This window comes from Natator depressus, chromosome 10 (assembly GCF_965152275.1).
Source record: "Natator depressus isolate rNatDep1 chromosome 10, rNatDep2.hap1, whole genome shotgun sequence".
In the NCBI taxonomy this organism is placed as follows: Eukaryota; Metazoa; Chordata; order Testudines; family Cheloniidae; genus Natator; species Natator depressus.
Window position 1 is genome coordinate 31,759,960 of NC_134243.1, and position 14,747 is coordinate 31,774,706.

Sequence of the window (14,747 nt, forward strand, 5' to 3'; positions counted from 1 at the left end):
CCCAGGCTGCCTTCCACTTTCAAATTCGCAACCAGTTCCTCAAAATTTGTCAAAATCAAATCTAGAACAGCCTCTCCCATAGTAGCTTGCTCCACCTTTTGAAATAAAAAATTGTCTCCAATACATTCCAAGAACTTGTTGGATAATCTGTGCCTTGCTGTGTTATTTTCCCAACAGATGTCTGAGTAGTTGAAGTCCCCAATCACCACCAAGTCCTGTGCTTTGGATGATCTTATTAGTTGTTTAAAAAAGGCCTCATCCACCTCTTCTTCCTGGTTCGGTGGTCTGTAGTAGACCCCTACCCTGACATCACCCTTGTTTTTTACCCCTTTTATCCTTACCCAGAGACTTTCAACAAGTCTGTCTCCTATTTCCATCTCAACCTCAGTCCAAGTATATACATTTTTAATATATAAGGCAACACCTCCTCCCTTTTTTCCCTGCCTGTCCTTCCTGAGCAAGCTGTACCCTTCTATACCAATATTTCAGTCATACGTATTATCCTACTAGTTGTGTTAGTTTACTAGCATTTTGAGTTCTTCCTGTTTATTCCTCATACTTCTTGCATTAGTATACAGACATCTAAGACACTGATTTGATTTCTCCCCCCCAATCCCAGTTCTGTCTTGTCTTTCCCTTATCCCTGCTATAACAGGCCATGCTCCCCCAAATTCCGACCCTTCTCCCAGGTCTCCATGTTTTTGACTTAACTGTGGGCTTTGGTCACCTGCCCCCTTCGAACCTAGTTTAAAGCTCTCCTCACTAGGTTAGCCAGTCTGTATCCAAATATGCTCTTCCCCTTCCTCGATAGGTGGACCCAATCTCTGCTTAGCAGTCCTTCTTCCTGGAACAGCATCCTGTGGTCAAGGAAGCTGAAGCCCTCCTGGCGACACCATCCTCTCAGCCAGGCATTCATCTCCAGGATGCATCTGTCTCTGCCTGGGCCCCTACACTTGACCAGAAGGATTGAACAGAACACCACCTGCATTCCCAACTCCTTCACCCTTACTCCCAGGGCCACTTCTGATCTGCTGAGGGTCATACCTTGTAGTATCATTAGTGCCCACATGGATGAGTTGCAGGGGGTAGTAGTCAGAGGGCTGGACGATCCTCAACAATCCCTCTGTAATGTCTCGGATATGGGGCCCTGGCAGGCAGCATACCTCCCGGGATCCCAAGTCAGGGCGACAGATGGGTGCCTCCATCCCCCTCCGAAGAGAGTCACCAACCACCACTATCCTACATTTCCTCCTGGGAGTGGTGGCTACGATCTTCCCAGCCTTGGGGGTTCATGGCTTCTCCTCCTCCACCTTTGGGGGTGGTTCCTCATCGCTCATTGCCAGGGCAGCATAACAGTTTTCCATCACCATGGTGGGTGGGTTGGGAGTAGGAGTGGAGCACTGCCTGCTGCCAGAAGTAACCAGCTGCCAGTGTCCTCCCTGTGACAGAGCCTTATCCTCCTCCCCGGGTGGTGTGACAGCAGTCCTCAGAATTGCATGTCTCCATATAAATACTCTCAAGGAATTCCTCGTGGGCACAGATGCTCCTCAGCCTAGCCACCTCCTCCTGTAGCTCTCCCACCTGCTTCCTGGTGGATGATGGTCCCCCCAGCCTGCCTTTCTGTGAATGGGAAAGGCAGGCCACAGACTGCAAATCCACACCACGATCTGGGTAGTGACATCCATGGTTAGGTTGTCTATCTGAACACAGGCACAGGTGGAGACAGGAGCAGCGTTATGATAGTACCTTTGTAATCAGGTGTATAAAGTACAACCTATTAAGATTACCTGATGATGCTAGAGAGACAGTTTATCAACATGAGCTTAGAAATGGCCAAGCTAATCAGAAATGGTGAATCCGCACAAGGGAGTTTTATAGGGCAATTGAAATGAGCTCCAGTAAAACATTTAGTCCAACCCATGCCATCCTGTGTTCTACCTAGTCCACACATTTTACAGTGTCTAGAAATGCTTTAGGAGTTTAGTATTTTCTTCTGTCAACCAGCTCCTTGCCACTAGAATGGGCAGTGGATTTGTGTCTCACCTGCCTCTCAGGCAGGTAGTGATCCATGAGATAGAATCTTTGGGCCCAGTTCCTCCCTTCTCCAGCAAGTGGGAAGACCGTTTTCAGTTCTCCTGTTTCTCAGGGAAACAGCTGCAGCTGTTATGTCTCAGAAGACGCTCCATCTCATTCTTGGACTCAAGTGGAGCCCTAGAGCAACATGGAGACTGAGAAGGGCAAGTGTATTCCCAGAAGAAATGAGGAAACACACAGGGAATACACTGCCCATGCCTGTGCATTGCAGGCCCCCGTAGCAGGCCTGTTCTGTGTGAAGGGCCTGGCCACCAGCCCACGGCCAAGTGGATCCACTGCAGCCAGGTCACAGTGGGAGCAGCCCTGCGTCAGACAGTCATCTCTGTCAGGTGTCGACACTCAGAGTGGGAATTCACCAGAATACATTTGGGGAACCAGCACTCCGACAGGAACTTCCAGGAGGACAATTCCATGGACGTGTAAGGGACCCTTTCCTTCCAGAGCCCTCCAGAAAACCCTCAACTCAGGCGCCTTTACCTGGGTCCACAAGTCCTTGGCAGTCTCTTTGTATGCACCTGTGAAAGACCCTTCCATGATATTCTCCAGGAGAGCTTGCTGCAGCCTCACCAGTCCCTTCCTCAGTCATCTCTAGGGACCTCTTTGCAGCGCCCCACAAGCAGCAAATTACAGCTCTTCACACCATGCCCCTGAGAGACCGGGATCACCCAGGCAAAGGAAGAGAGGATCTGATCCTGGCCTTCCTCCAGTTGCCAACTCCCCAGAAAACCCTCACAGGACGGCCCATACATATTGGAAGTAACGGCTTCCATACAGTTCCACTGTGGAGCAGAAAATGCGGGATGTTGAGAAGGGGTCACTCATCTTCGAAGCACGTCCTCCCAGTTCACCCTGCAGTTGCAGAAATGTTCACCTTGGGATGTGTCTCCATTACCTCCGAATTCTATACCTTCAGAGCCCTGAGAAGGGACAAAGTGTTCAGGACTGGATCCTGCGTGTCCCACCCACCACCCAAATGTCCAGAGGATCTACAAACATCCATCTACAGTCTCTAGCGATCCCCTCCTAATACCCATGGCTTCATGAGCCAAGCCATCAGACCTTCCCCTGGAATCCAGTGTCAATCTTCAGGTTCTCTTCAACCAGTAGGTAGAAGGACAGTCTGGAAAACCCTTGAGCTGAAGGTATCCAGATGGCCACAGCCATCTAATCTTCCTGTGCTTTGTTGTTGCTTACAGATATTCAGTCAGAAACAGCTATCTGATCAGAACCCCTCAGAGTCTTTTGGTTGCCCTGCTTGGCGGCCCCCTTGAAACCTGCTTGTGGCCCCTCAGGGGGCCCCAGACTCCAGGTTGAGAGCCACTGCCTTACAGCAGTGAGACTCGACTATATGGCACAGCATTCCATTAGTGCAAGTGCTAAAATCCTGGGATTCTTCAGGCCTGCCTGCAGATGGAGGGGGCACATCTGACCTTGCCCTCCTCTCTAAGGACCCCACATTGTTGTGAGACTCCTTACAGAGATCTCTGAGAAGATAAACCCTTTTCCCACTCTGCCAGCCCAAATCATCCTCATCTTCCTCCTCCCCCTTAGGACCAAACGAGTCCCACTTCTTCACCAGAAATCCCAGGTGAGGCAGAAGCACAGTTTGAATAAATCCAGCTGTATTTCTTTCACAAGTCAGAATGCAAGCTGAAGGACTTTGCGATAGGAGCTCGGAGGGCTGGGTGGCCTAGAGGTTAGTACACCTGGCTTCTGGCCTCTCTGTCAGGTGGTAGGGGTGCCTGCTCCTGACCTTCAAGCCAGAACACCTCAGCCTGCCACCCACCTCCAGGCCTAGGCCCTTAAGGGGGTGTGGTAGGGGACCTGGGCCCTCCCTTTCCACTGGGTCCCAGCCCAGGGTCCTGTGGGTTGCGACTCCAGTAGAGTGTTCCCTGCAGCAAGTCTGTGTTCACCTCCCTTCCTACTTACAGTCTCTTCAGGTTGGGGTGTGGCCCCTCTAGTCCGCAATCACCTTATGTCCTGTGTTGTCACCAGTCCAGACCTGCCTCCCAAAGGCATTTGGAGAACAGCACCCCATTGCATCACTCCTTCCATTGGTTCATGTAGATCAGGCACTTTCTTCCAGGAATCCCTTTGGGTAAGAATTACATGCTGGCTGCAGAAATCCTTCAGGAGTATTGGGTCTACATGCTATTGCAAACCTGCAGTGCAAGAGAAGGGAAGGGGTTAGGAAAGCTGTCATGGGCCAGAATACTTGTAGCCCGTGTCATTTAGCCATTGATCAGCTGTACTTTCCAGCACAGTTTCAGTCACTGAGGCCAATGAGCAAAGCCCATTGCTTCAATCTTTGACATGGGTTTTTATGTAATAAAAGGTGTTCTCAACTCGTTGCTTCCATAAGAGGAGCTCTGGCCTCCTGTAAAGGCTATGTTAAATATAACCTTCCTTTTCCTGACTCCCACCCCAGCCTGTGCTGGGGCAGAGCAGAAGCAGAGTTTGGGTGCACCTGTAAGTCTTGCAGAAATGCATTATTTCTATCATCCTTATTGAACTGTAGATTAACTCTCGTGTTCTGCATGAGAAAGAAACGTGAAGATTTCACAGAGATTTGGTCTCAACTCCTCAGTCGGTAGGATTCCCAGGGAGAAGTGTATTTCTGGTATCCTAGCCATTCTTTATATACGTTATCCTGCATATGACAGTGTCTATCCGGCCTTCTCACATTTTGGGGGAAGCACTGGTGCCTCAACATTCCCCTGCCTCAAAGAACCTTCACAGGACTTAGCCCTCATGGGGCGTAGAAAGGCCAGAAAGAGACACTAACCAATCAGGAGCCAGCAGGTACTACTTCATCACTGGGGCTGGGACAGGAGAGGAGCTCCTTGGTCCTAGCCCGGAGCCCTGGCCCGGGTCAGGGTCCTTGTTTAAACATGGGGATCAAGTGGTTACTTTGTTTATTTACAAATTTAAAGATGCAGACTGCCAAATTTTGGAGTTTACCTGTTAAAGGGCTGGTGCCGAGTATACTGCATAAGTCCTCCTGCTCCAGCGGGCCAACACACCTGCTGTTTTGCTTCCTTGTTTCCTTGTGTTGTCTCTGGTTGTAGAAAATGTACATCTCCCTCTTCCTTTTTCATGTAACAACATATTCTGTCTCCATGTGACTGTACTTTCCGTCTTGTTTTCAGCATTCGTGAAATCTTTGGTTGGGATAAGTCATTTCACATGGTCATCACAGCAATAGAATAAAGGGTAATGGAGAAAATGCAGCAAATGCAATTGTTGTCAGTTTGATAGCTCGGTACGGGGCATATCACTGTTCCATCGTTCAGCTCCCCAGGTGCAGCATAATTTGGTCTAGGGAAAAGGAAAAAGTAGTTGGCCTCTTCTACTCCCTGTGGGTGGGCGTCTCTCTGCCCCATGGAACAAGCAGCAAATCATTCTTTTACCTGTCTTGTTTCCTTAGCAAAATGCTCCTTTAGACTTTCTTCCCCATCCCTGTCTTACCATCTGGCCAGCTCAGGACAGCATGCTGCCTTTTAGAGTTATCAGGAAATGTAAGGCTGGAGCTGTTTTCTCTAGTTAATGTCAAATTATATCTGTCTTTTTGCACTTTATAAAATGACAAAATATTGCTTTTTTGAGGAGACTAAAACAGCAGCCTTTGCGTGACTTTGAAGAGAACTACTTGCAGTTGTGTTGTGTCATTATTCCAGTTAGAGAGGATGCTTCATGGGAAACAGTTGCATTTTGTGCATGGGTTAAGTAGCACAAACTCTGTGGGATGTAACCGTAAGGAAGATCCCAGCAGGCGAGAGGCCAAAAGAGTTCACCCTTTTTGGCCTCATTGGGCCAGGCTTACATGGATAAGAAGGTAACCTTCACCAGCCTAGATTGGTGGGTCTGGGACAGAAGCCAGGTATGCATGTTAGAATCCCCTGGTCTGTTAAATGAAAAGATGGTAACTTTTTTGCTACAAATTCCTGGTGTTTCAGCCCTTTTGTAAGAGTAGTATTACATTTAACTCGTATACATTTAACTTGTATAAGCAGCAAGGACTGAGCACTGGCATGCCTGCAACAGAGTTTGGTTATTCAATGATAACCACGTCCCTGGAGTTGTCAATCTAGAAAATCTCTTCATCATTAAGGAGCTGTGTAGATGGGGTGTGGAAGGAGGTCCCAGAAAGCAGAGCAGAACTCTGGTTTCATCAGTGGAATGCTGTTGGCATGGACCAAACTATCCCTTTGGGTTGTTCACCAGCCTGCCCAAATTCTACCCTCCTAGCACAGCCTGATCCCTGGTAGGACAATGACATTCCAAGCTGAGATAGGATTCCCTTTAAGATTTTAAAGTTTTGGCTTCAGTTTATTGCTCCTTTTGCTAACCGATGGTGTGTTCTTCCTTCAGCGTACATACCGAATGCCAAAGGATATCCATGTTGAACCACAGAAGTTTGCTGCAGAGCTGATCAATCGCCTGGAGGAAGTACAAAGGGAACGTGAAGCAGAGGAGAAATTAGAGGAGCGCCTTAAACGTGTTCGAGCGGTTAGTAGTAGCCTCAGAATCTCTGGAAACTGGGAAATACAGGTTGTCTGAATAACTTGCACTGTGGGAATCCTTCAGCAGCAGGTGTATTGAGTAACACTACATTGTCATAGGTCATGATGCTGCTGAGCCATATGATGTTTCACGAGAGCTTAAATGACCAGGTGGGACACCTGGGTATGTTTTTTTAGTGATGAGCCCTGGATTAGCCAAAAAATCATACCAGGCTCTTAGCTCCATGGCAGGCTGGGAATGGGAGAAAGTCGGGTCAGTCCTATGTGAGACATTTTGTCAGAAAGCTCAGAGAGTTCACAGAGCCCCTTTATACTTCTGGTGTTCTGTGTTCCTAGATAAGTGTAAATACTATTTTGTAAGTACAGGATGTTTTGCTGAGTGCATCGGTGTGTTACTTAAAATCACAGTCTGCAACTGTATAGCTAGGGTCCTAAGCAAAATTAGTTTGTGCATCTCAGTTCCTAGCGGATGACTGTCCACATACCAAAATCACCACCCCTCAAAACCAAAGGGCTCCCCTGTTGGCTGCCTCAGCTGAGTGTCCAAGGACTCAATGGCATCTGAAACTATCATTTTACCCCTAAGGGTGGCATGTTGGCATCAGGACAAAGAATGATGCCAGCTGGTGTGGGACAGGCTCGAAGTACCAGTGCTCGCACTGTGGTTCTGTAGTCGGGTTAAGTGTCCAGGGCTGTCAATCGAAGACCTTTCACCAGCATAAATATGAATTTTATGCATTTGTCAGAAATCTCTTTTTGAGATGCTAGTGTAGTGGATTGGAATGTCTGATGTACATTGTAACTGATCCAGACGTAGATGGGTAGGGGATTTGAATGTCGACACAAACGTCTATCCCCATATCTACTCCATGCTTAAATAGCTTGCTTTAGTACCTGTGAGTTGGCAGAGAGGAGTTGATGATGGTGACTTACCTGGTCTTTTCTGCCTAGATTCTAGGTGCTAACTTCTGTGATAACTTCTGCTCTTCCTGGCCTGCCCCCGACAGCTCTCTACCCCCGGCTGATGCCCCTCAGTCCTGGCTTGTGGTACTCTCTGTTAGTACAGTCCTGGACCTCTCTGCTCTCTCCCACATCCCCACCATTGCCCAATGCCTTCACTTGCCACTCTGGTGTATTAATTTAGATGGAGTAAAGGGACCAAAGAGTCAAAGGTGCTAATGTGACCCTGAAACTGTCCAACATTACCCGTAGTAAACAAGGCTCAGGGTTTGGTATACAGAGCCCTAAGCCTGCTTAGTGCCGTGGCAAACATGCCATTAAAAATCCTTTACCCCTTTATTAGGGTAGAGAAAAGAAGGAAACATTAAATCAGTTGAAATGTAAGGCTTTCATTTTGACCACATTGCATCTTTCCTTTCCCTTTAGCAGGAGAGAGTCTTTGAGGGGAAAAACCTGGTCTGGCAGTCTCTTCAATTATATTAAACATGGTAATAACTGTCCTTGTTAGAAAAAAGAGCACTTAGTTGAGATGGGCTGGAGCTGTTGTCATTGCTGCTGTTGTGAAAAGTCCAGTCACATTTCCTAGAAGACAAAAGGAGACCCATATGAGAACGGCAAAGATTAAAAATGCAGCTTCTGTCTCTGGTGTTGACTTTCACTTGCAACCTCACTGCTGGAGAAACACAAGGCTAGCACACTGTTTGGACAATTGGTTACCTTTTCCAGTCCTGCAGAAGGGCTCAGTGAAGCTCAAAAGGTGGTTTCTTATACCAAGAGAAGTTGGATCAGTAAAAGATGCTCCTCACCCACCCTGTCTCACTGCAAGACCTGGCAAACTTGTACCAGCCCCCGGCTATTTAGGGCATTGCTTTTAGCTGTGACTGGTCACAGCCTACAGCAGTGCTGCAAAAATGCAGTCTTGGCCAGCTAAACCAGACTCTTATGAAACAGAAGGCAAAAGGAGAGGGATAGGAAAGAGAAGAAATAAGGGGGGGAAGGAAAAGAACACCTGGGGGGTACATGAGTGAGAAGGCCTCACTTCCCAGATGGTGGTTGGGATTCAGCTGGAGCCAGTGAAGGTGGCGATGTCATTTGGCTCCCTCTGTCCTGCCTGGTCTGGTCAGGGTCTCTCTCAGGATTAGGATGAAGAAGGACAAACAGTGTCACAGTAGATCCCAAGAGTTAGTGGGGCAGCAGCCAGAATGGTGAAGATTGCTCCTTCTCCTGTTCTCTTGTCTTTCATGCCCTCAGCGTCATAGTAGCCAGCTCCCCTTCAGGTCTCTGTGTGAGGGCACCAAAGGGAGTGATGGGCAGAATAACCTGTCTTCTCCTTATTTGGTTCACCAGTTAGACCTAATTTCCCACATGCCAATTTTGGTTCACTGATTTGTGGTCCCACATGTTCACCAAACATGATTTTAACACAATCTTTGAATTATATGAGAGGGCCTTTTTGTTTGGACTAATTCAGTCTTTCTGACTCCCTTTTGCACCTTTTCCCATTCATTATAGGTTATTGTGGCAGTTTGTTATAGGTTATTGTGGCAGTTTATTACCTTTAATTTACAGTTCCACAGTTAGGCTCACAAGTGGGGTAAATCTGTGGTCCCAATTACTACATGTTGTCCCAGCCCTCTGCCTCTGCTAGCAAACGCTGCCAGCAGCAGTATCAAAATCAGCAGATACCTATCTGCTAGAGCAGTGGTTCTCAAACTTTAGCAACCCAAGGACCGCCATTTTGGTTTAAAATTTGTTGTGGATCCCCAAGTGCCCTGCTGCGCCTTGCCCCCACTCCACCCCTTCCCCCAAGACCCCATCTCTGCCCGGCCTCTTTCTGCCCCCTCCCCCGAGCGTGCTCCGTTCCCACTCTTCCCTCTCCCTCCCAGCGCCTCCTGCATACCGCTGAACAGCTGTTCCCCAGCATGCAGGAGGTGCTGGGGGGGGGGGAGGAGTTGATCAGCAGCGCCCGCAAGCCCCCTGGAGTACTCTTGCGGACCCCCATTTGAGAAATGCTGCGCTAGAGAACAGACTGAAGTCTGTTTAAGCAAATTTTCTTTTTGACTTAATCCACATTTGAGCCCAGGTCTCGAGGTAATGCTGTGTAGTAAAGCCGGTGGTACTCACATAGAACAATGTATCAGATGGTCAGTGCAGGGCATTAGGGATACAGAATAACTAAATATAAGCCTTTTTAGGTTAGTACTTAAAGTGCAGGGCCTGCTGGTATCTTCAAAAGGAGAGCTTGAACCCTGATGCACCACAGCTTTTGGGGGCAGGGATGTCAGAACTGGAGGCCTCCTCTCAGTGCAGATCTCTGGGGTGGCTTGCTGAATGGGACCAAAATTCAAAAAACAAATTGCAAAGCCTCAAGCCCAGTCATTGGTTCAGCACAGGGTTTGGAAACATTTCAAAAGGTACTGAAACAAAAATAACTTTTCAGACCCTTCACCAAACTGCCTGCCGTTCCCTTTCCAAGGCAGCGTCAGTCAATGAATACAGGAGAAAGGAAAGTGAATTTAGAGTCACGTGATTTTGTTAAGGGAGCACTATTAGGTAATTTATATCCACCATTTATGGGTTTTTCTTAACATTTAGAAAAACCAAGCACTGGACAGTCTTCATCAATCCCTTTAAATCCCCAAGAAAGTGTTCTTTGGATTGTGCATTCCCCTGTGGCAGTGGCACTGAACCTTTCCAGAGCCACTGTACCCCCTTCAGGAGTCTTATTTGTCTCGTGTACCCCAAGTTTCACCTCAATGAAAAAACTACTTGCTTACAAAATCAGATATAAAAATACAAGTGTCACAGCACGCTGTTACTGAAAAAGTGCTGTCTTCCTCATTTTTACCATATACTTATAAAATAAATCAATGGGAATATAAATATTGTACTTACATTTCAGTGTATAGTATATAGAGCAGTATAAACAAGTCATTGTATGATATTTTAGTTTGTACTGCCTTTGCTAGTGCTTTTTATGTAGCCTGTTGTAAAACTAGGCAAATATCTAGATGAGTTGATGTACCTCCTGGAAGACCTCTGCGTACCCCCGGGGTACATGTACCCCCGGATGAGAACCACTGCCCTATGGTATTTCCAGCCCAAGTATTTCAGTGTTGTGCTGCTGAATGGCATCTAGAAAGTCAAATGCGCTATTGACAGACTGATCTAGCTTCACTGTCTGACCTGAGTGAAATTCGGAAAGCAACCAGCCACATCACCAGTGAGAAGCATATCTGTGTTTACAGTTCTTTCCATGTTAGTGTAAAGCATTGCTAGGGTTGCTAGGAAGGGAACTTCTTTTAGCATCATTTTTGCTCAGTGGCATCCCTGATTAAAACAAAAAGCACAAATACATCAGGGGAATCCTTTCAGCTCAATCTGTGGTCATTTGATAGGTAAAAAGGAGAGGAAATGAGATATTGCTAGTTCTACAGATTGTCAGTGTGTGTTTCTGCTCCTAGCTCAATGGACAGGGCTGTGCAGACTTCCCTGGGTCGTAATGTCATTGCAGATGTGTTTTTTAAATGACTTGTAGCATTCTAAACCTGATTAAAGGAGCCTCTGAAAATATTGTAACCACCAGGCCCCATCTAGTGGGCACACCAGACCTGATTTGCATTATTCTGTGTTTTGGAAAGTGTAGTCTGCAGAGGCTGTGCTGTCTCTGAGCTTCATTCCCAGCAGCACTGAAATACCTGCTTTAGAGCTCACACAAAGAAAGGGCTTGGGCGTGTGCCTCCCAGAACTGCTTTCCTTTCATGCACCAAGACTCCATCACATCAGCTGCTTACTGAACCCTAGATTGTTTCTGTGCAAAATCCAGCTGTTATCCTAAGCAGATAAGAAGGAACGTTTTTATAATTTTATCTTGCAGCTAGTGAAGTCAAAATTAACTTGGGAGTAAAAATATCCCAAATAAAATATAGGGATAATTTTTCAAAAGTAGGCACTTACATTGTGTAGACAAAACCATAGAAAATCATTTGGTGTTGGCATCCAGCTATGTATTTTGATGATGTATTTAACTACTTGCTTTTTGTGCCTGCTATTGAAAATGAGTCTCCACATGTTCCAATGTGGGGAAAGGATTATAGGGCTCTCTCTGTTCCCTCACTCTTGCTGCTCATGGGGGGCTGGAATTCTGAGGGGGAACCCGCTTCCCCTATACGGGTGGTTGGCAGATTGGGGCTCCCCTTATGCCCTGGTGTTGACTTTAGCTGGGAGATGAGGGGCTGGGAGGGGTACCCAGGGGTACCCAGGTATCCACACCTGTCCCTCAATCACGGCCCCCACACCACTGCCATTTTCCAAAACAACAGGAAGTCACACACAAGAAAGCTACATTGACGTGGAGTGAAGGCGGCTGGCTAACAGATAGATCTCAAAATGTAACTGTTAAAGGGGAATCCTGATTGAACTGGTGTGTTTCAAGTGGGGTCCTACAGGGTCTGGTTCTTGGCCCTATGCTATTTAACATTTTTATCGACCTGGAAGACAAAACCATCATTGGTAAAATTTGCAGATGACACAAAAATTGGGGGAGTGGTAAATAATGAAGAAGACAGGTCACTGGTAGAGAATGATCTGGATCACTTGGAAATCGGGGCACAAGCAAACAAATGTATTTTAATACATCTAAATGTGATATACACATCAAGGAACAAAGAATGTTGGCCAACCTTATAGAATGGGGGACTCTGTCCTGGGAAGCAGTGACTCTGAAAAAGACTTTTTGTGGGTCCAGAGATAGATAATCAGTTGAACTTGACCCCCAGTGCAACACTGTGACCAAAAGGACTAATATACAATCCTTGGATCCATAAACATGGGAATCTCAAGTAGGAGTAGAGAGGTTATTTTACGTTTGTATTTGGCACTTGTGCGACTGCTGTTGGAATACTGTGTCCAGTTCTGGTGTCTACAATTCAAAAGGATGTTGATAAATTGGAGAGGGTTCAGAGAAGATCCACAAGAATGATTACAGGATTAGAAAACCTGCCTTATAGTGTTAGACTTGAGGATCTCAGTCTATTTATCTTAACAAAGATATTATTAAGGGGTATGTTGATTACAATCTGTAAGTACATACACAGGGAACAAATATTTACTAATGGGCACTTCAGTCTAACAGATAAAGGTTTAACATGATCCAGTTGCTGGAAGTTGAAGCTAGACAAATTCAGGTTGGAAATAAGGTGTAAATTTTTAATGGCTAGAGTAATTAACCACTGGAACAATTTACCGGAGGTGGAGAGGGATGGATTCTCCATCACTGGCGATTTTTAAATCACTCTTGGATGTTTTTCTTAAAGATCTGCTCTAGGAATGATTTTGGGCCCGTTCTCTGGCCTGTGTTATACAGGAGGTCAGATTAGATCATCAAATGTTCCCTTCTGGCCTTGGAATCTGTGAAGTCTGCACTCGAGTCCTGGGCAGAACCTGAGTCTCCTGGTCCCTAGTCCATTCCAGTAACCAGAGCCCCATTCTCCTTTCTTATGCAGCCCCTTCCTCGCACACTGTACTGATATACTATCAGGTGACCATTTCACTTCGCAGATGCATTGCCAAGGGCAGAGTGGCCCAGTAAATGAGATTTGGTCTGCTGTATTATACACCGGGGTCCTGATTTGATCTTGTGCAACCTCAGTCATTTTAGCTGCAAACTAATACCAAGAGCCGTGAGGTGCAGAGGAATATTAACAGCTGTCAGCAGAAGACAAGACTTGAATTTATAGTCTTTGGGTACCCTGGCCAATATACCTTCCACCAGGCCACAGAATAATTTGTGAGCCATTCACGTTATTTCAATGACTGAACTGGCATTTGCTCATATCTGTGATGAGCCTGCTCCTAACTGGGACTAGCCTGAGCCTGCACAGGCCACCATCAGGCCAATCACCACTTGCTCCGCAGAACCAAACAGACCAGCTAATAATCTTGTCTGGTTGTTTGGGGCCAGGACTGGGTGGTGTATGCTGACTACAGGAGAGCTCAGGGAGAGTGGCATCTGTTCGATTCTCCCCTCTGATCTCAATATGGGCATGAAAGGTTATAAGAACCTGTCATTTTTTAAAAGCTGGTTCTTGGCCGAGTGGGCTGAGATTCGCACTGCCTGCTCTCGTGCTGCTCATGGTGTGGCACGGCAGCACTTACACTGCTTCCGCCGGAACTGCAGAGTCGCTCCCTGGGAACGTGTGTTCGAGTGTAAATGTAATCCTAAACGGCTATTGCTGTTAGGCTTGCAGTGCTGCCTCTTCCGGCTGAGCTCCTTTGGGAAGGAACCATCCCATCATGAATGTCAGAGAAGCACCTCACGAGTTGTGAGGTTTCCATAAGCCAGTAACAGCTGTGGTATCCCCATGCTAGTGCTTTATGCATTGTCTCCCTCTCATAGGATGTATTTTTAATAACCTGCATTAGCTACCTCAAGTGTCGCACTTCCCTGTTAGGGTTATTGTAGATGTAGAGGAAGGACCCCTGTTCTTCCTGTGAACTGCCAGTGTGAACGCAGCATAGCCCATCAGGACATGTATGTCCCATTGCGCCACCTCCAAGGTCGGGCATGGTATTCTGTGTGTTAATGTTCTGCATGTGATCACTGTCCTCACTAGCTAGGCCTTGTTCTATGACCCTTACAAATTAGGCTTGTTTGGCGTTCAGTCTTGCCAAGCCCTACAGTGGGAGTGTCTGTATTGAAATGGCCCTTCCCTGACCCAGCTGCAGAGTGCAGGCTGGGACTGTCTTGGAGAGGGAGTCAGGGACCTGCAGCTCAAGGGGAGCTCAAGGGAAAGGAGGGTTTGAATTCTCTCCTGTGCTAACAGCCCCTCCTACTCTGCTTAGCTCACACATTCGGCACATGACTCCACAGTCAGTGGAGACCTATTTTCCTAGGTTGCTTTCAAACACAAGCGTGTTAGTGATGATTGCAGGATGTGTGAATGGAGTCGTGGGGGAGGACTTAGTGCAGGATGGAATGAACTCCCAGGTATTCAAGAGCAGGTGCAGCAGAGGCAAGGGTGGTGCGGGCGCTGGGCTGGAGTAGGTGGCTTACCAGCCTTTTCCCCTCTCTAATTAATGGGATGCGCTTCCTTGCCTCCGTTGTGAAGAGCGCCCGTGTGACATGAATGCCTGACACTAGTGAGGTCAGTTAGGTTTTATACTCTCAGG

General features: G+C 47.0%; 1 protein-coding gene across 1 annotated transcript in view; it reads left to right on the top strand.

The window, feature by feature from the left end:
• AXIN1 (axin 1) overlaps nucleotides 1-14,747 on the top strand; it is a 188,892-nt gene that overhangs the window by 147,152 nt on the left and 26,993 nt on the right. Inside the window, exon 5 of the mRNA XM_074965633.1 lies at nucleotides 6,466-6,603. Coding sequence (XP_074821734.1) covers nucleotides 6,466-6,603 — 138 coding nt within the window. The remainder of the gene's footprint in view (nucleotides 1-6,465; nucleotides 6,604-14,747) is intronic.